A 22,202-nucleotide genomic window follows, 5' to 3' on the forward strand; every position below is an offset into this window, starting at 1 on the left:
AAAATCTAAGATAGACTTCTTGTTTAGAAAGTTAATAAGGAGCAAGAAAAGTGGAAGCTTTTATTTATCTCTGTGAATATTTCCCCCTCCTTTTGGCATTTGATTTTCATGGATTTGTCCTCTTGTTTTTACTTGAGGTTAGAATGTTGTGATAAAAAGTATATTACCATTTTTCTGAACAACTTATGACAAGAACTTATTGTTGTATTTTTTCCACTTAAAAGCAATTGAAAAAGAGAATGTTATTTAAAGAAATACATTTATTAGTTCATACAAAAGATTTTTCTCCCATTCTTAAAAACCTTTATTTGATCTTGCTACTTCTCTCTAATTGGTATCCTTTTTTTTTTTTTTTTTCTTCCTTTTATAATTAAATTTGGAGGTGAGGGATGGGATATGTTGGGGAAGGGTGGGGATGACAAAACCTGTTTATACTCTTCATTTCTACTTTTTCTCCTTTCTCTTTCCCTGGAGAGTTGACGTCTGACCTCATTATTCTACTGAAATTGCTCACCACTGCTACTTATGATCTTTTAATTGCCAAATGTTAGGAACTTTTCTTAATTCTGAAATTCTTTTTGTGTCATGTGACATGGTTGACCAATTTTTCTCCTGGTTATTTTTTTCTTTGGGTCTTTGTAACATTGGTTTTGTTGTTGTTGTTGTTGTTGTTTTGGTTATATGTCTGGTTTTTCCTTCTCAGAATCAATTATAATAATTCCTCCCACATTGATAATCTTGATCAGAGGTCAAAAAAAATCCAGAGGCAGAACTGGAATATAACATTTTAATTAGCATTAGTTTAAGTGACTTGCCCAAAGTCACACAATTAATAAGTGTCTGAGGCCAGATTTGAATTCAGCAAGATGAGTCTTCCAGATTCAGGACCTGACACTCTATCTACCTGGCTGCCCTTTTAAGGTAATAGAAACTTCCTTTAAGAAAAAAGAGAAGAGATTCAGGGACTGCGAGTCTATCTCTTTTATATACTCCTCTTGTTCCTTTTTCTTTGACCTCTGAGCCAACTTTTTCTGGGAAGATGTTTCTCTAAATCCACAGCACATAGACTTTATTTATATCCTCCCTAATTGTATATACCACTCTCATTTATTTGCCTACATATCCAGTCCCCATATATGGTTTTGATCCACAGTTTAAGGAACTGAATTAACATAGTCACACTAGTTCAGGCACCATATACCTCTCTCAACAACAGTTGGAATAGACTTTGCATTTATCTACCTGCCTCGTATCTCTTCCCTCTCCAATCTATCCTCCACACAGCTATCAAAATGATATTCCTAAAACACAAGTTGGATTATGTCCCACTATGCATGTTCAAGAAGTCCTAGTAATAGGGTGGAGGAGGGGAAATCCAGGATGACAGAGAGTAGACAGGATTTTGCCTGAACTCTTCCTGGCTTCCCTCAAGTCTTTGAATGGATTTTGGAGTGACAGGACTCACAGATATTTAGAGTGTAATAAATTTCCAGCAGAACATAAATTGGAAGGATTTTAGGAAACATCTGTCTCAGTCAGACAGGAGAGCTCAACACAACTGTGACAGGGAAACCCAGGGCAGAGAGGTTCTGCACAGGGATTCTAGGGGGAAGCTTTTAGCCCAAATACAGCACTATTGGCTACTCTGTGCTAGTTCAGAAGTCAGTGTTTCCTCAAATTAGCTGTGAGAAATCCTTGTCACTTTGTAGAGGAAGCTTGGGCCAATCTTCCCCATTCCCTAAGGAGTAGAACTTAACCTTTAAAAATGAGCAGAAAAGCAAAAAGAGCTCTGACCATAAATGGAGACAGGGAAGAACAGAACTCAAACCCTGGGGACACTAAAGGGAAAATCCCTCCAGATGAAGTCTCAAAGAGGAATATGAATTAGCCTCTAAATCAAAAGGCTCTCTTGGAACAATTCAAAAAAGGATCTTAAAAAAGAGTTAGAAGAAAAAAATTGGAAATGGAAATGAGAACTTTGTAAGAGAGTTTGGAAAAGGAAATGCAGAAATTAATTGAAGAAAACAACTCCTTAAAAATGTATTTGGTGAAATGGAAAAAAAAATACTGAAGAAAACCATTTCTTAAAAAATAGATATGACAAAATAGAAAAAGAAAACTTGAAAAATACAATTGGTAAAATGGAAAAAGAGAACAACTTCTTTAAAAATAGAATTGGTGAAGTGGGGGAAAATACTTTCCTTTAAAAGTACAATTGGCCAAATGAAAAAGGAGGTAAAAAAACTAACTGAGGAAAATAATTCAGTAAAAATTAGAATTGGACAAATGGAAGTGAACGCTCAATGAAACATCAAGAATCAGTCAAACAAAGCCAAAGAAAGGAGAAAAAAAAAAAAGAAGAAAATGTAAATGCCTTAAGAAGTCCCAGTGACATTTTCATCTCTGGGATCAAAAGCTAGCCCTTGTTTGGCTTTTAAATCTCTTCCGACACCTGGTTGTAATCTATCTTTCTAGATTAAATACTTGTTACTGTCATTTACATATTTTGTAATACAGCCTTCCCGTCTTAAATTCCATTTCTCATCTCCATGTATTTTCAGCTTTTCTACTTTCTTAACCTATGTCTCTTAGATAGTTTCACTTTATTCTTAAACAATATTCCTCTTGTGAGGCTTTCCTGAAACTGCCAGATACTAGTGCTATCTTTCCCCTTCTCCCTATCTTACACTTATCATATATTTAAATACTTTGTGTATATTTTATATTAACTCAGATATATGCATATGTTTCTTCCCCTTTGTAAATTCCTAAGGTGCAGGAACTGTTTCATTTTTGCTTATTTATCTATTTTAACTTTGCCCATTTCCTGGCATATAGAAAGTGATTAATAAATATTTGTTTGATTAAACCATAGAATTCTGAAGTGGAATGAACTTTGGAGGTCCTATGTTCAATTCCTTACCTAGTGGATGAATGGTTTCTATATTGTATTTTACTTAGTTGTTACATGCTATACTAAAATGTATACTGGGATTTGCCCCACTAACAGAAGAGTCTGGTAACAACCGAAATCTCTGTGCTGCTTCCACTATATATGGAATATTATGTTTAGTTCATGGCATCATATTTTAGAAAGGATGATGATAAACTGGAGAATATCCAGAGAAAGATAATCAGGATGTTAAAATTTTCTTCATATTCAGAATTTAAACTAACAATCCCATCTGGGATGACTTCCACTGTAAAATTGTGCATGGGATCATACCTATGCATTTTCTGAAATTTTTTGACATCTGCTACCCCAAAATCTACAATGCATATCAGTCTGTACTTGGCTTTTCTCTCTTGTCATAAATCTAAGATGGAATGCCTACTTTCTTCCCAACATTTCCATCATTGTCATTCATTGCCTGCTTGGGATGACAGACAAATAAAGAATGGGATTTCACCCAGAAGTATCAAGACAAAGTGGGGAGGACCATAATTGTGAAATTATGTCGAATCTCTTTCTTCCTCTTTAGCTGTATCTTTTCAGTCTTCTTTCTTGGATCACCATTTTTCCCCCATTCAACATGGATAAGACTTAGATTACTTCTCTTTACTTTGCATACTATTTACCTTGCTTGGTTCAGTTATTCTCATGCTCAAGAACCATCCACATACATGACCTCTAGATCTCTATATTTAGCCATCATCTTTCTCCTGAACTCTAATTTTACTTTGATAACTGCCTGCTTAATATCTCTAAAATGTCACCAGATTTAAAACTGAATTAATTTTCTTTCCCTAAACTTGTTCTTCCTTCATAATAATAACATAACCTTTTGATGTTAAAATCGCCCACATCACTGTTTTCTTAGGCTTCCAAGTTCATATCTTAAATCGTCTTCAACTTTTCTTTATTTCCTATGTCAAATTAGTTGACAAGTCTCATCTTCATGTACTTTTCTCTTTTCTCCATTCTGGATCACTAGTCTGATTGAAGGAGGTCTTATAATCTCCTTCCTGGACTACTATAACATCTTTTTTTTTTTTTTTTTTTTAATTTAATAGCCTTTTATTTACAGGTTATATGCATGGGTAACTTTACAGCATTATCAATTGACAAACCTCTTGTTCCAATTTTTCACCTCTTACCCCCCACCCCCTCCCCTAGATGGCAGGATGACCAGTAGATGTTAAATATATTAAAATATAAATTAGATACACAATAAGTATACATGACCAAACCGTTATTTTGCTATACAAAAAGAATCAGACTCTGAAATATTGTACAATTAGCTTGTGAAGGAAATAAAAAATGCAGGTGGGCAAAAATATAGGGATTGGGAATTCAATGTAATGGTTTTTAGTCATCTCCCAGAGTTCTTTCGCTGGGCATAGCTGGTCCAGTTCATTACTGCTCCATTAGAAATGATTTGGTTGATCTTATTGCTGAGGATGGCCAGGTCCATCAGAACTGGTCATCATATAGTATTGTTGTTGAAGTATATAATGATCTCCTGGTCCTGCTCATTTCACTCAGCATCAGTTCGTGTAAGTCTCTCCAGGCCTTTCTGAAATCATCCTGTTGGTCATTTCTTACAGAACAATAATATTCCATAATATTCATATACCACAATTTATTTAGCCATTCTCCAACTGATGGGCATCCATTCAGTTTCCAGTTTCTAGCCACTACAAAAAGGGCTGCCACAAACATTCGTGCACATACAGGTCCCTTTCCCTTCTTTATAATCTCTTTGGGATATAAGCCCAGTAGTAACACTGCTGGATCAAAGGGTATGTACAGTTTGATAACTTTTTGAGCATAGTTCCAAACTACTCTCCAGAATGGTTGGATTCGTTCACAACTCCACCAACAATGCATCAATGTCCCAGTTTTCCCGCATCCCCTCCAACAATCATCATTATTTTTTCCTGTCATCTTAGCCAATCTGACAGGCGTGTAGTGGTATCTTAGAGTTGTCTTAATTTGCATTTCTCTGATTAATAATGACTTGGAGCATCTTTTCATATGACTAGAAATAGTGTAACATCTTTTTAATAGTTTTCTCCACTCCTAGTTTCCCTTTCACACACCTGTCAAAAGTGTAATGCATGAGTTTGACCATATGGAAAAAGCTGGGTTTTGACCTCAGAGGACTTGAGTTTGAATCCTAGTCCTGTCATTAGCTACCTATATGATCATAGCAAATTACTTCCCTTTTTCTGGGCCTCAACTTCCTCATTTGTAAAATGAAGAGGTTGTATCACATGATCACCCCAATTATCCTTTCCAGTTCCACATCTATGAACCTATTACTCTGCTGAAGAAAATTTTTATAGTGTGACATTAAAGTCCCTCCACAAGCTGTAATGTAGCTTTCCAGACTTAGATCATAATACTTCCCTTCTTGAACTTTGTTTTTGCCAAACTGAAATAATAGTTATTGCTGAACTGAATACCCATCTTGTTCCCGTGCATATTCCTATGCTATTTCACTTTCTTGAAATACCTGTCCTTTTCTTCACTTGTCTGAAATGCTTTTCCTCATCCCTGTCTTCACAGAAATCAGAACAAAAGGGGAAAACCACAAGGGAAAAAAAAGGGTGAAAGTACTATGCTTCAGTCTGCATTCAGTCTCCATAGTTCTCTTTCAGGATACTAATGGCATTTTCCATCTCATATCTGTTGGAATTGTCTTGGATCACTATATTGCTAAGAAGAGCTAAGTCTATCATAGTTGATTATTACACAATCTTGCAATTACTGTGTACAGTGTTCTAGTTCTGCTTGCTTTACTTACCATCTGTTCATGTAAGTCTGTCCAGGCTTTTCTGAAATCAGCCTGCTCATCATTTTTTATAGAACAATAGTATTCCTTTACATTCATAATTTATTCAGCCATTCCTCAGTTGATGGGCATCTATTCAATTTCCAGTTCCTTGTCACCATAAAAAGAGCTGCTGCAAACATTTTAAAATTCTTTGTGAATGAGAAGAAATCATTGTAAGCAAATTACAACTTGATTTTATTTTGCTTAATTATCATGGTTTTTTATAATTGTGATTTCATGAAACTTCGTAAATTTTAATTCTCTTAAGAGAATTTTGATTTTTGACCATTCTAGCACCAATAGCATGTAGTTTGGAATATTGTATCCTTATGAGCATATCAAGTTGTTTATGAAAAAAATAGACTTTAATATGTCAAGGTCTTTTAACATTTTGGAGAGGTGGGGTTGGGAGGAGGAAATTTCATCTTGATCCCTTTATAATTGTGTAATTTTTTTCATGACCCTTAATAGTTTGATTCAGTAAACATATTGAATATTTATTAAAAAAAAAAAAAAAACTTTGCTAAACTGGGAAAGATAAAAATGATGTCCTTTGTTGTCAAGGAGTATACAGTGAGTGAGGCTGGTTGTTATGTATGATGAAAGAAATAATGTGAATGAGATAAAGGAGATTCAGATGAAATGATTTAGGAAAATTTGTTAGAAAAAACCAAGTGGCAGGATGAAAGTTGGGAGTGAGCCTGTCAGGGAATGCTGCTAGAGGCACTGCAAATTAAAATTTCCTTCACTTGTTGGTTAGAAAACCTAAGTTGAAATTTCAGTTTTATTATTTGCTGGTGGGGGAAGGATAAAATCACTAAAATAACTCAATTTCAAATTTGGTATCTCTAAAATGGAGATTGATAACAACGCATGAATTGTTAACTCAGTGTGGTTGTGAACAAAGTGCTTTGCCAACTAAATTGTTAAATTTGCATGAAACATTTTTCTCAATTTTGCAGTACTTCTATATAGTTAGTTAAAGGTTTGCAAAATGTTTGTATATCTTAAATCATTTGATTCTTAGCCACCTTGTGAAATTAGGTGGTTCCTCCTTTTTAGAAAAGGAAATTGAAGCTGAAAGGTTAAGTGATTACCTTGGACCACACAGCTAATAAGTAATCATCTGAGGGAGTATCTGATCTGAGGTCTTCTGACTCCCAACTCTTAAACTATATTCCGAAGACCATGTAAGCACCAGAGGACATAAACTGCCATTTTAAATTTATTTTATGTAGTAAGGAAAATCCACATAATAAGTTTTGCTGTCATATGTATTATGCCTTTAGGTTATCTTATTTAAGACTAATAGATGTAGCACTAAGCCCAAAGTTGCTTTTAAATAGTTCAATATTGAAATGTAGTTTGTTGTTTTTAATGTAGCTATTCATGGTCATATGTGGGCCTCTGATATTATTGAATTCTGATGTACAGGTGGCATTTATTGTATTAGGGCTTTCATATGAAAGCTTTGTAAATACAAACAATGTGACTTTACTTTCTCAGTTACTTGAGCACTTATTTGATATTAATACTGTTCAGATATTAGTTCACCTGGTGTTCATAAATGCTTGAGGATTTGGCAGTGCTAATCATAAATGACAATGCCATAGAATTTCTATTTTGCACAAAGAATGTTTGGCAGGGGTCCCTGGTATGTTGCTTCTGAAATATTTCTTTTTCCAGTTCTATTACTGTGCCTTTTATTGGCATTCTATTTCCGAGGATCAGGTTTGGTTTTGGCCATATTTTTTTTTTAACTTAATCTCCTGGAGGAAAGCTGAACGGATCAAAGGATGGTAATGAGATACAAAGACTTTCACCTAGATCAGAGATACTCAATCAGTAAGGTCAGCTTCATCCATAGCAAGGGCTGGAAAATAGGCAGGTGAGGCCTTATTGCACCTGCCAGTTCCCCTTCCTCTTAAGGATTTATGATAACTGGGACCACATGGTTTTAAGTTGCAGTAAATTTATAGCTATGGTAACAGAAAAAATGGTGCCATTTCTATTACTGATAGATAGAGGTAGTGATAGAAGTGATTTGACAATAAAGTTGTACTGATCTTGAAATTTTTTCATTTAAAGCTGGGTGGATAGATATTGTGTCAATATGTTGATTTTTTTTTTTTTTTTAAATTCCTATTGTTGCCAGAAAAGCCTTTTATAATATAAAACATTGATAATGATAGAAAACTTTGCTATAGCAGTATCCTAATACTGCATGGTGGTTAGGTGCTAATTAATAATAAAATGCATTAGTTTTCATTATTTTTACTCTTTCTCATTTCCATTACAATGGCTATCAGATGTGCATTCTTGATAACAGGCATATTGATAGTTTTTGTAGATTAACAAAAGTGTTCTGAACTGTGTTCATTGGTAATAGACTGTGCTTGTGTTTCAGAAGAGGATTTCTCTAGTTGATGGTCAAAGTGGTTGTTACTAATATTAATCATATCAATAATATTAATTATTATACAGTTACACAAAAGGATCAGTAATTGTACCAGTGTAGGTAACTGTTGTTGCAAGAATTTTTCTATAGCAATGCAGATTGTAATTTGTGATTTATCTTTTGAGTCCAAGAGAGATGTCAGAGACAGAGTAATTGCCTTGTTCAAAAACATGCAAATAGGATTATAAAAATGGAATTTTAAATCCAGATTTTCCATTTTTAACAGTATTTTATTTTTTCCAATTACATGTAAAGATAATTTTTAACATTGATTTAAAAAAAAAAATTTAAGTACCAAGTTTTCTCCTCCTCCCCAAAAGGCTAAAGAATTTGATATAGGTTAGAATGTATAACCATGTAGAACATATTCCTACATTTATCAAGTTGTAAAAGAAGAACAGACCAAAAGGGGAAAAAAAAACCACATCCCCCCCCCCCCCCAAAAAAAAAAAAAGTAAAAAATAGCATGCTTCACTATGCATTCAGACACCATTGATTCTTCTTTTGAATATAGATAGCATTTTCCATGATGAGTCCTTTATATTACCTTTAAAAATATATTTGAAGTGGGACAGTTAGGTGGTGCACTGGATAGAGCACCTCTCTGACGTTAGGAGGACCTTAGTTCAAATGTGGCCTCAGACACTTAACACTTGCTAGCTGTGTGACCCTGGGCAAGTCACTTAATCCCAATTGCCTCAGCATAAAAAAATAAAAATATATTTGAAACAGTTCATAATTATCCAAGAGTTCTTTGTCCTTAAAGTATAATGTTATGTTTTTTGGGGGTTAGGTGACCATTTTATAGTTAGGGAAATTGACTCTTTAAGGAATTTATAGGACTTATTTAAGGTACAGCCAGCAACAGAGCTGTGGCTGAATCGATGATCTCTATTTTGTTTTTCTTTTTCTAGACTGCTAGTTTGCAAACTGAGATGCTGCAACATATATTTGTGTCACAGTTCTCTCCAAGGCAATAAACAGAATAAAAGAATTTTAATGCTTTAAGGCATTATAGAAATAAATTGTCTCTCCTTTGTTTGACATTCTATTTTGCTGGCCTATGTTGGTTCATTTGTCCTTAAGTTATATGACAGAAAATGTTGTGTAAGTAGCCACTATAAGAACAGAAAAGTCATTTTAATTTCATTTCTGTCATTTCAGGAAGTTGTTTTTAAAAAATGGGAAAGAAAATGGAAATAAAGATGATAGAATTTGGTATTAAAAATAAGGGGAAAAAACCTTCATTGTAGGCATATTGGGATCATATATAAACAGAACAAGGGACAGGAAAAAAGTGCAAGAAAAGATTAGGGAATTTTTAAAAGACTATATTAATGGTTGTATACCTGTGTTACTAGTTAAATTAAGTAGTTGGAAGTACAAATGAGCTGTCATTCTGCAAAATACTAATACTTTTTATCTTTTTCCTCTGGAAAAAAAAATAGTTGGAGATCAAGAGAATTCTTTAATCATTTAGACTATGAATTGAATTGATTTCCATTTTTACAGTACTGTTTAATAGTGCAGTATTAACGGTCTTCAAAATTTTTTTTTATCTGCCATCCTTCATATAGTGATGAAACATTTTTATTTTGGATGGTTTATTAAAAGGTACACAGTTATTTTTATCTATTTACCTTGTGTTGTCTGATGTGCCACTAATTAATATAAAGTCTTAGGGGTAAAGTTAAAGGTCCCTTACAGCTAAAAGTTCTGTGATAACCCTTAAAATTATATTTGATTATGGATGCCTGATTTAGGGTTCTTAACTTTGTGTCGTGGACTGCTTTGGCAATTTTGGTGAAGCCTATTGATTCCTTCTTAGAATAATTTAAATAATTGAAGAAAATGTTAAATGTCAGTTAAGGGGAGGTACAGAAAGTAATTTATTAGGCATTTATTAAAGGCCTACCTGTATACCCAGATACTGTGATAAGTGCTTTACAATTAGCAACTTATTTGAGCCTCACAATAACCCTGGAAGATAGATGATGGTTATTCTCATTTTATGAAGAAGGAAATTGAGAGCCAGAGAGATTAAGTAACTTAGCCCAAGGTCACACGACTGTATCTCAGGCAGGATTTGAATTCAGATCTTTCTAACTCTGTGGCCAATGCCTTCACCACTTTTTCCATCCAGCTGCCTAGGTTAATGAAACTAAAGATGCAATTTTCCTGCTATCTAAGCTCACTGACCACCTAAAATCTATCTCTGGGTTTTAGACCCTGAATTAAAAATTCCTGACCTAGAGGGAAAATACAGGATATTTTTAGTAAAGCTTGTATACCGCTTAGTATAACAATTTGACATATACATGGATAAATACTTTCAGTGATGAAAATAAGAAAAATTAATAACGATCATATAGATGAGAGAGTAGTTATCAGATGATAGATAAACAGGATATTAACATCTATTCCTCTGACGTCTTCCTTTTGAACTCAGTTTATTTCAAATGACCCTCTTCAAAGTAATTATATCTGATAACTTTTCCCCAGCCCTTATCCTTCTTGACTTCTCTGTAGCTTTTGAATGCTCTAAGTTATCTCCTCCTGGATATTCTTCCCTGTCAAAAAAAAAAAAAAAAATTTTTTTTTGACACCATACTCTTCTGGTTCTCTTGTCTATCCACTTGCTTTTCAGTCTCCTTTGCTAGCTCTTTATCCTTATCTTGCTCATTAATTATTGACATTTTTGAGATCTCTACTATTGGTCCTTTTCCCTTTTGCATTTTGTACTCTTTATTGGTTACTCTGGGGTTAATTAGCAACTCTGTGCCTGTAATTTCCAGGTTTAATATCCATCCTTCTTCTGTATTCTGAACTGTAGTTACAAGCATTTTTCATATTTTGAACTGTACTTTAAACTCAACATGTCCATAAACAGGAGTCATTATTCTTATCTCACTCCTAACTGTCCCCATTTCCAGATTTCCCTATTGCTGAAATTGATGTCATGCTTGATCTGTCACTCATTCTCACCCTACATTTGCAGTCAATTGCCAAATTTTGTGATTTCTATTTTCTTAACATCCACATCTTTGTCTGTCTCTATGAATGTCCATTTCTCTTTACTCACATTTACTTCCTGAGATCTAGACCTCCTGACCTCATACCTAGACTATTGCAGTAGTCAGCTAGCTGGTTTCCCTATCTCAAGTTCTTTCCTACTCCAGGTTATTCTTCACTCAGTTGCCAAAGCAATATATATTTTTTTAATTTAATAGCCTCTTATTTACAGGTTGTATGTATGGATAACTTTACAGCATTGACAATTGCCAAATCTCTTGTTCCAATTTTTCCCCTTTTACCCCCCCACCCCCTCCCCCAGATGGCAGGATGACCAGTAGATGTTAAATATATTAAAATATAAATTAGATACACAATAAGTATACATGACCAAACCTTTATTTTGCTGTACAAAAAGAATCAGACTGAAATATTGTACAATTAGCTTGTGAAGGAAATAAAAAATGCAGGTGGGCAAAAATACAGGGATTGGGAATTCAATGTAATGGTTTTTAGTCATCTCCCAGAGTTCTTTCACTGGGTGTAGCTGGTCCAGTTCATTACTGCTCCATTGGAAATGATTTGGTTGATCTTATTGCTGAGGATGGCCAGGTCCATCAGAACTGGTCATCATATAGTATTGTTGTTGAAGTATATAATGATCTCTTGGTCCTGCTCATTTCACTCAGCATCAGTTCGTGTAAGTCTCTCCAGGCCTTTCTGAAATCATCCTGTTGGTCATTTCTTACAGAACAATAATATTCCATAATATTCATATACCACAATTTATTCAGCCATTCTCCAATTGATGGGCATCCACTCAGTTTCCAGTTTTTAGCCACTACAAAGAGGACTGCCACAAACATTTTGGCACATACAGGTCCCTTTCCCTTCTTTATGATCTCTTTGGGATATAAGCCCAGTAGTAATACTGCTGGATCAAAGGGTATGCACAGTTTGATAACTTTTTGAGCATAGTTCCAAACAAAGCAATATTTTTTTAAAGTGTAGGTCTGATCATGTCATCCTCATGCTCCAGTAAGTTCCAGTGGCTGCTTATTATCTCCAGGATCAAATCTCAGCTTTTGGGGGCATTTAAGATCCTAATTTGATACTTTCTACCTTTCCAGTCTAATTGCACTTTATTCCGTTCCATGCATAATATAATCTACTTAACATGCCTACTTGTGTTGTTTGAGTACAGCACTTTGTCTCCTATATCTGTGCCTTTCATTGACTGTCTCTTAATGAAGCTGAAATTCTTTGTCCCCTTATTTTTACCTTAGTTTCCCTCTATTTCTTCAAGACTTGGCTTCTCCCTTCTATAATGGCTCCTTTTATTTCTCTTTCAAATTACTTATATCTTGTATTTTCCTAGTTATTTTTATACATGTTGTATCTCCTCCATTGAGATGTATGCTCCTTGAGGGTTGGAATTGTTTACCTTTTATTGTATCCCTGGTGCTTCAAATTGTGCTTTGCACACAGTAAATATTTCCTAAATGACTGTCTAGTAATGCTGCACTAACAAGAATGAAAGGAAAGTAACAGTGTTGAACATGATAGGAGTAATTTGCTTTTAAAGTATTCTGTGTTTTTTCAGTTGCATAGTTCTTACTGGCTTCAGGAATCATTCTTTAGGAGGGAAAAAGCTAGAAAAACATAAGTAAAAATACTGTTTTTTACTTTTATCTTCTTTTTAAACTTCACTTTTTATAATGTTACTATATGTTTAATGTTGCAAGTGAGGTACAGAAAGTAATCTTGAACTCTAAAACAGGTTTCTAAGATAGGAAGTGAAAAGTTAATTACCTATTTCAATAAATGTGTTATCTTGGCCATGTGAAAAAAGCTTCCTTTTGCTGGGCATCTCCCAATACCTCCATATCTTTTTTCCTTTGACAGTCTATTCTTGGCTGTCTCATAGTTCCACAGTAGAAAGACTAGAAGTCTACATGATAGAGACCTTTTACAGGTATCACTGCAGTACTCAGGTTTTCTGATTGATGTCCTTTGTTTTCCCTACTGGCCTTTTCCTTGTTCATCGAGTCTTTGGTGATATTTTTAATACAATTTGATGTGCACTTTATTGGTAATATATTATTTACCTCTTCTATCTACCTTCAATCACGACCACCTCCATTTATTTGAGAATGACCTAACCATAACTTTCATTCTGTCTTTCACAGATACATAGAATGGGTTAGATTTCTTGTATTTGCTTAATATTGCAGAGTGCTTTTAGTGATCTAGATTTTTTTTTTTCTTATGAAAGGATATTTAATGCCATTATTCCTAAGGTGATATAGTACTATAGAACTTAATTCTTTATCTACTGCTGTAGATCAGAATGGCTAGGTTGTTTTTGTTTTGTTTTTGTTTTGTTTTATTTTTTTCAAAAATAATTTCTATTTCTAGCTTAGTCTTTTCCCCTTTCCTTCCTTTTTTTTTTTTTTTTGGTTATATCAGAAAATTTCCACTAGAGGGAACATAAGAGAGGAGAAATAAAATTCAATTTTCAAATTCACCTAGTTCCTGTGATATGATAGGTAATATTATTGGAATTTTGTACCTGTGAAAAACAAGAGGTATTCTTTCAAATCTTGAAGTATTTTCCCCTATGTAGAAACAGATGTGTTAAAACTATCTCAAAAGCAACAAAATAAACAGCTATGCTTTAAAAAAAAAAGTCATTTCAAATTGTTTTCATTAGTATTGTTTTTTTACTCTTGTAGTTATATGATGGTAGAAATGTTAGCATATTCTTTGAATTTCTGTCTTATTTTTATAAGTAATCATATGGATTACTAAATGATCAGAGAATTGCCTCAATTGAAATTTTATAGTCGAACATGAACAAGACAGCATATCCAGATAACATATCCTGATATTAGCTATTTAGATCATAGTCAAACTCTTCTTAAAGTAGTTTAGTTATTTATAAAAATGTTGTTGGGAAAGTTCTCTTCAGAAATGCCCATGAATGTTCTTTGGTCAGTTTATAATTGCTAGAAATTTATTTTGTTATATGGTAGAAAAACACTGCATAGTAATGTCATTAATATTGAATAACATAAATTAAGTTTTCAAGCTTCTTTGCAATGATCGATAATTTAATATAATATTTTTATGATAGCTATTGTCAATTAATTTAGAATTAAAATGAAGTAAATTTCCAATGATGACATATATATATTTATGATTTGTTCTTTCTTAATATTTGCATATTTCATTTCATCAAGTGATTCTTGCAACTAGATTCACAGAGATACACATTTTCATGTATTAAAACTTGTCATAAAGCTTGTTGGCTTTAATGGTTGGGAAAAACTTGTAGAAAATTATTTCCCTTCTTGTGTAAATTTTGACACCTATTAGTTGCAATTGTTGTTCCGCCTTTTGTTTCTTGCCCATTAGGTGTCCTACTTATCAAAAGTGAATTTATCCCTTTGGTATGTCACATAATTATGATCAAACTGTTATCTTACATGCCTATAGCATTCTTTTTTCCAGTACTTAATACCTTTTATTCCTTGGCCTCATGCATGAATTATGCAGTGTATGTGAAGAGGCTTAAACTTGGTTCCATTACATTCTTTCTGAATGGATCCTGTTGTATCCAGGATATACATATTTTTTAAACAAAGTAAGAATGTTATTGTTGACCTTGACACCAGATAACTGGGTAGACATTATATAGCTATGTTTGAATCTTCACAAAATGTGATGCTAAAGCCAACAGAGTCCTGGCGTGAGACCCTCTTGGACAGCAGAGTTATGGATCTTTTCTTTACAGTAAGTATAATTCTTCCTATTTGATATGTTTGAAGTTGTTTTTTTTTTAAATTTCTTTTCACATTCTGACTTTCAATTGCATCAATTAAATGTAAATTTTTAAAAAATAATTCATGTTTTTGATATGTAATTATTTCATGAAGTTTAATACTTTATAAGAGTAATATACATTTTGTATGTTTTATACATGTTTCAAGTTTTAAACTATAATATAATTGAATAATTTTATGTTTTAAATACTACTCTGAAAATATCAAATAAATACTGCATTTCAATGTTTTCCATCCTTACACAAGTATAACAGTTAAAGATGAAAAACATATTGGCATTTTCCAGCTAATTTGCAATTGTAGTATAAAAGTATAAATTGCATAATTAATGGTAAATTGGACAGTTAAAGACTAAGATTTTTCCATTTGTAATTTTCCAGTATTTATATATTCCTTTTCTTTGCTGGTGAATTCCCATTTGATGAGATGGAGTCATTGGAAGTTAAAGAAAAAGCATTGTAGTTTATCTAGTACATATTCAGCAGCTGTTGAAATGAATTCTTTATGTCTATGTAAGTGTAAACATAGATGATTTTGTCATTTTTAGATTTAACATAAATCAGTTTGTGTTTTCATTTGCAATTCGTAAAAATAATATGCTGAAAACATTGTCAAAATTAATGGACTAATTGTAAATAAATCTTGAATACAGCTGTCAGCCTCAATTGAAATAAATTATTTTGGAATGTATTCAAGGTTATATCTTTATAAAGATTTATTTCATTTGATTGAAAATTGATATTGCTCCAGCAGTTTTTGAAAAGGTGAAAAACTTGCTGGCAGAACTCGAAACAGCTATACCAAATCTGAACAGCTGTCTAGACAAACCAAACAGCTGCTGCTGTCAGCTGTGAATTGCCTCATTGCAAATAACTTTTTGAGTTTGGAAGTTAACTCTTCCTTGCATAGCTGTATTGACAAGTCTAATGTTTATAGCTAGTTATTAATTCTACCTTAAGATGTACTTTAAGGGATTAATCAGATGGATTATGACTTAATTTAATTTTCAATTGGACATAAAAAATATTTCCTTAGGTAAGGATATATGTTTAGCTCTATTTAATATTTTTGAATTTATATTTCAACTTGAAAACAAAAAGCTCTCCATTTGTACATCATAATGAGTTCAGAAATCTTTTCCAAGCATCATGCATTCTCTTTTCCCTCCCCCCTCTCTATCTCCCTTTGCCTTTTATAATGAAAGTGAACTATTGCAGAGAGTCCTGGACTTGAAGATTGAAGTGTTTCAGCTCAAATCCTACCTCTGACACTTCATGACAGTGTGACTAGTAATAAAACTTGTGAGCTCTTTGAGCCTCCATTTCCTTATCTATAAAAGAGAAGCAATGGTAACTTTTTCACAGGATTGTAATGAGATTCTAGTGATGTGCAAATATATATACATACATACATATATACATGTTTATATATACATATATGTATCTCTGTGTGTATATGCATAGAATACTTTGTGAACTTTAAAACCCTACACAAATGTCTGTTATACACATATTTAGAGACAGGGCTAACTTTATAATTATGTGATATGTTTATAATTCAGTAAGGATAACGTCACAAATGTTTGAAATACAACTGCTGTTAACAATGGAATGTAGTCTTCCTTCATCCTGACTTGTTTAACCAGCCATGTTGACCAAAAGTTGTACTGGAAAGCAAGAATGGGAGAGCTAAGGAAGTGTCAAGGAAGGGTAGGAGAAACCAAGGACTGTATTCATTGTATCCAATTTCTAAGTTAGAACTTGAAATACATTTTCCCGTAGAAACAATGTTATAAAGTAGATTGGGTTCCTAGGTTAGCCCATAGACATTTATTTACCCTCTTATATGTCCAGGTTCATTTTAGCAACTAAAAATGCACATTGAATTCCACTTAGGAACAAACTTTGTTATACAACTTATTCACTAAATGGGAATTGCTTATATGTCATAATTGATACAAAGAGTTATGTAGACATCATTAGATGTATTAGAATGTATTCAAAGGATGTTAATATTTCTTGAGCAAAATTATTTTTTTAACATGTAAGAGTAGAGAAAATAATTATTAAAAACTTCCAAATATGTTTGAGTTTTTGCAATATATATTTAATAACTATAAGCTGAAGGAAGTTCAAAGATGAAAATAGAATCATTCATCAAGTATTTGCTGAGCAGATAAATATGTGCCCAACACTTTGCTGGGTTAGCCTGGAAGATACAAAAGTAAGTATAAAATAGAGAAAGTACCTTGAGAAATATAGAGTTAGAGAAATCAAATTTAAATAGATTGAACATACAAAACAGTAAGGTAACAAGTGATGATGTATACAGTCAGAATTGTTTAGAAAAGAGAAGGACCAACTTAATCTCTAGTAAAATGTCATTTTTATTGTCAATAAAAGTGAAGTGGGATTAGTTTCTAATTCATTCTCAAAAAGTTAGGTGCTTTTGTGGTGACTACATTAAGCAATCTACATTAAAAAATACTTTGTTTTATAATATTGTATCATGTGACAGAAATGTAATGTCTCTTTAATATTTACCTGAAAATATAAACAATACTAATTTATCTAGCATAAATGTAGTGTTTTGAACACTGGTAGGTATTTGGAAAGTTTTGCATGACTGAAGTAAAATTTGTACAGACTTTTGAAATGTATTTACACTATTCCTTTATAATGGCAGTGTTGTAGAACAAAGGTAAATGAAGAGAAAATTATAATTATAAAATTTTGAATAAATGAATGCATTTTTAAGGATTGTAAAGCATTTACTTTTCATAGCTTCACTGTTTACTTCCAATAAAGAAGCATCCATATACTCTTGATTGAACTTGATGACTAACTTTAGCAAGACTGTAGCCTAGGCATAGTTAGCATAATACAGATGACTGTCGTTATTGCTGTTTTTAGAAGGAGCAGTATGTCTGACTGGCTGGCATCTGTTTCTCTCTTTAAGACACAACATGCTGTAGACAGTTAAATTTTCAAAATGTAGGTAGCACCCAGTGGATAGTTAGTTTGGAGATATTTAAAATTATGGCTTGTGAAGTTAGTGCATTGGAGGGTAAAATGATATTTAAAATGTGTTTTGATTTAGGAATTAAATACTTTGTTTAAAAATAAACAGCTGGTCTGAGCTCTTTCTTGTTTGGAAGGTAGACATGTAATTTGATAAAGAGAATTTATTTTTATGAATTGGCAGTGACTCTTTCTTACAGGTACATCGTAAAATCAGAGAAGATTCAGATATGGCACAAGATTCACTTCAGTGCTTAGCCCAGTTAGCCTCTCTTCATGGACCCATCTTTCCCGATGAAGGTTCTCAAGTGGATTACCTGGCACATTTCATTGAGGGATTACTGAATACCATTAATGGGTACGTATACTTAACTTGCTTCTTTAATATTATGGTGATTTTTCTTTTTTTACTCCTTTTTATTTTTGCAGTTAGCAGAAATAAATAATAGGTAACTTTTTTTTTCCCCCCCTCTTGACATTTTAAAGTATACCTGCATTTGATGGCTAGAATGAAACAGTTGCATTAATCTTTGAAAATGAATAGATGGTATGTGTAAGGGAATCCATTTTTCCTACTCAATAATTAAAATTTCTTTGATTTATAGAATTGAAATAGAAGACTCTGAAGCGGTGGGGATCTCCAGCATTATCAGCAATTTGATAACTGTGTTCCCTCGAAATGTTTTAACTGCCATTCCAAATGAACTCTTCTCTTCCTTTGTTAACTGCCTCACACATCTCACTTGTTCTTTTGGGCGAAGTGCTGCGTTGGAAGAAGTGGTGAGTAAATTACTCTAATGTAAGAGCTTATTTGATCTTTTACTTGAAAATCTGTTATACTATGATGGTATTTTTGGAAGCTGTGGACATGTCAAATGAGAGCTCCATGGCTTGTAGTCTGCTTTTGTTGTTACACAAGTCTTTTGGCATGCACATTTTTTAACATTGGGATCATGAGGAATGATAAATTCATTTACAAATTGACTTCTGAGATTGTAGGATGAAGGTACATAAAGAATTGGAAATTTTAGGTCTTTGGAGCTTTACTTTTGAAATAATTTCATCTGATTAAACTTAAAATGCTTGCACTTATATGTTAGTAAATTTCCCTCTAAAATATTAATAGTCTACTGTTATATAATACAGCTTTTGTTCCTTGAGAGTTCAGTTTTGACTTCTTTATAAAATGCTTTTAAAAGTTAAAAAGGTACTTTTTTGATAGTATCTTTTGATCCAAGTTTTGAATTTTTTCAAAAATAAGCCATTTATAATTGGGTTCTCTATCATTAACATCTTCTGATTTGGGTGCTGCTCTCTTTAGCTAGCATGATCTAATGGCAATTATTAAGTTTAACTGTTATTACACATAAAAATGTGTTAAATATTAAGGATGTTCTTAGAAACACAAAAAATATTTCCTCATTTTGTAATCAAATCAAGCAAATTTAACTGAATAGTTGACCCTAATCTTTATGAAAACAGCTGTATTTATTTAGTTAATAGATTAATTCACCTTGTAGTGATAGAAGTAATTGATGTTTTTATCAAAAATTTTTCACATTTCTTGTTTAAAATGAGTTTCCCTCTCCAGTTTAATGATCATTAAAGACTTTTGTAAAAAGCATAAGAAGAAATGCACTATTATTGTGTTAAATATCTACTGGTGTACTTTTCCAGCTTACCTTAAAAGAAACTAAATATTATTACATTAATGAACCTTTATTTCCTTCTAACTGTTTTAATCATTCATGGCTTAATTTGTGGATGTAGGCATCTATTTTATTTAATGTAGGGACGTTTAGAAAATATAAAAATAGTTGGGGAAGACAGCTTCCAAATATCGGATTCCTCAGAACAACCAAGTTTCTGTTTAAGCAATACTTTTCAGTGAATACTTTTTAATCTTTTAAAAATTTCATGAAGCCCCATCAGAATTCTAATAAACATGGTATTCAGAGTGTGAATCTAAGAGAAGAGGTAAACAACTGATAATTCTTCATGGGATGGAAAGAAGGATAGTAATAGTAGTATTTTTTTTTTTTAATTGTGGTATTGGATTTCTGAGGCATAAAGGTTTTCTTTTTCTTTTTCTTTTTTTTTTTTTTTTTTTGAAGTGAACATAAAATGTGTTCTACATTCAAAGGTTATGCTGTCCAAATTCTGAATTAATGAAGCATGGATTAATGAGATTTTTAGCATAATTAATATCTCCCTTTGTTGATTTTTATTTCCTATTTTGAAGTGGTTAAAATGAATAGCATTTAAAGAGAAATTAAGTTTGTTTTTGTTTTCTAGATTTGACTTTTTTAAAAAAAACTTTTAAAATTTAATTCTTATAGAATTTCTAACAGTTTATGTATTTAATCATTAAATTTGTCTGAATTGCAGAAAATAGAAAAATTAACATATTTATTATCTGAACAGGTCTTATTCTTATGCTCATCTGACAAAGGAATAATGAAGTCAAAAACTAAAAGTTGTGAAATGGTGGTCTTTGTGCTTTAGATTCTGCCTTGACTTTGTTGTTGTTTCTTCCTCTTGTGTTTTGAGGGAATAGAGGAGTAAATAGAAGTTACTTCATTGCAGAGAGCTATGATGATTTTTCAATATGAATTTCTTCTAGGACCAGCCTAATCTATTTAAGGCTTTTGGTCCATAGCAGTATACTAATTGATTCACAATCAAATAATCTAATTTATGGTAGTTATTGAACAAAATAAATGATTTGATTTATGATAAGAATGAAGAATATCAGACTAGGAAGAAAGAAAAATACTGAGAAAATTGTAAATTTATTCCTCAGTAAGTAACTTAATGTCTAGAACTTTACTAAAACAAATTACAAAACAATAAAAGAATTTGGTGTAGCAAGGTCCTATATTTTATTTTAATAAAATTTGGGAGCCTTAGGTTCCCATTTTTGAGCCAGTCTCTTAGTATTGTTATAGGATTTCATATGATAGAGTCCATGTAAAGCACAAATTTTTCAAGGATAGAGGAAAGAATGTTGTTCGAAAGTTTATTTGCCCCCTTTAAATTTTTTTTTTTTCAAGAAAGGCTTTATAAAGCAATAAATAATTAGATTATCCATTTTAGGCACAGGAAAGCACCTAGATTTCAGAAGTGAATTTGTGAAAGAAAATGGGGAAGAATTCTCTAGTTGTCTAAAAAACAAGATTAAATATGTACCTCACAGTGTTAATGAGCATCAAGAGAAATAATTTTATCTGGTAAACATTCATTAAGCATTTACTGTATACAATGTGTTTGTTATGCTGTGCTGAGAACATGAAGAAAAACAAAATAGTCCCAATGTCAAGCAGTTTGCATTCAGTTTGGGATGCAACTTGTAGATAATTTATTAGAAGAGAAGTCCTTAGGAATTGAGGATGAAGGAACTGGGGAATATGAAAAATGGGACACTTGACATGGATTGTGAAAGACCTAAATGAAAAGAGAAGGTTTTCTAGGTCCACAACAATATGTTGTGAGAGTGTCCTTAAGCAGGAAGTGAAACAGTCCAGTTTAACTAGAACACAGAAAATAGGAAATAATTTCTAGAAAGTAGACTGAAATCAGATTGTAGATTCTTAAATGTCAGGTAGTTTCTTTTCTATAGTAGAGAGAATCAGATACTATTAAAGGTTTTAGAATAAAGGAGTGACACAGTCAGCATCATGCCTTAGGAAGATAATATGAAAATCACTTTGTAAAGCTTACAAGTAACAAGTATTTGTCAGCTATTGCTTTTATCTCTGAAGTGGGAAATAATGTACTATTCACCATATAGTGTTCTCCTAAGGAGCAAATCAGATAATATTTTTATAACTATGTAAATGGTAGCTAATATATTTCAAGGAGAAGAACCAAATTTTTTGAGTCACATGGTACATGGTACATGAGGTACATGGTACATGGCTAATAGTTTATTGGATACAGATTTGGTGTTTTGTGAATACCTGTGTTACCATGAAAAGTAGAAATATAGACAGAAATTATCCTTGACTGTAATATTTAAGTCAATCGACTAACATTTCTGAACTTCTCCTAATGTGCTAAGCACAAGCTTAGGCACTGGGAATATAAA

At 32.5% G+C, this 22,202-nt stretch overlaps 1 protein-coding gene across 6 annotated transcripts in view; it reads left to right on the plus strand.

Annotated features, from left to right (window-relative positions):
- The window catches only part of XPO4 (exportin 4), a 125,603-nt gene that overhangs the window by 57,051 nt on the left and 46,350 nt on the right, over nucleotides 1–22,202 (plus strand). For all 6 annotated transcript variants that reach the window (XM_031960810.1, XM_031960807.1, XM_031960809.1 and 3 more), the window contains 3 exons: nucleotides 14,933–15,045; nucleotides 18,316–18,473; nucleotides 18,721–18,895. In XM_031960810.1, the coding sequence (XP_031816670.1) occupies nucleotides 14,933–15,045; nucleotides 18,316–18,473; nucleotides 18,721–18,895 (446 nt within the window). The remainder of the gene's footprint in view (nucleotides 1–14,932; nucleotides 15,046–18,315; nucleotides 18,474–18,720; nucleotides 18,896–22,202) is intronic.

This window comes from Sarcophilus harrisii, chromosome 3 (assembly GCF_902635505.1).
Source record: "Sarcophilus harrisii chromosome 3, mSarHar1.11, whole genome shotgun sequence".
NCBI lineage: Eukaryota > Metazoa > Chordata > Mammalia > Dasyuromorphia > Dasyuridae > Sarcophilus > Sarcophilus harrisii.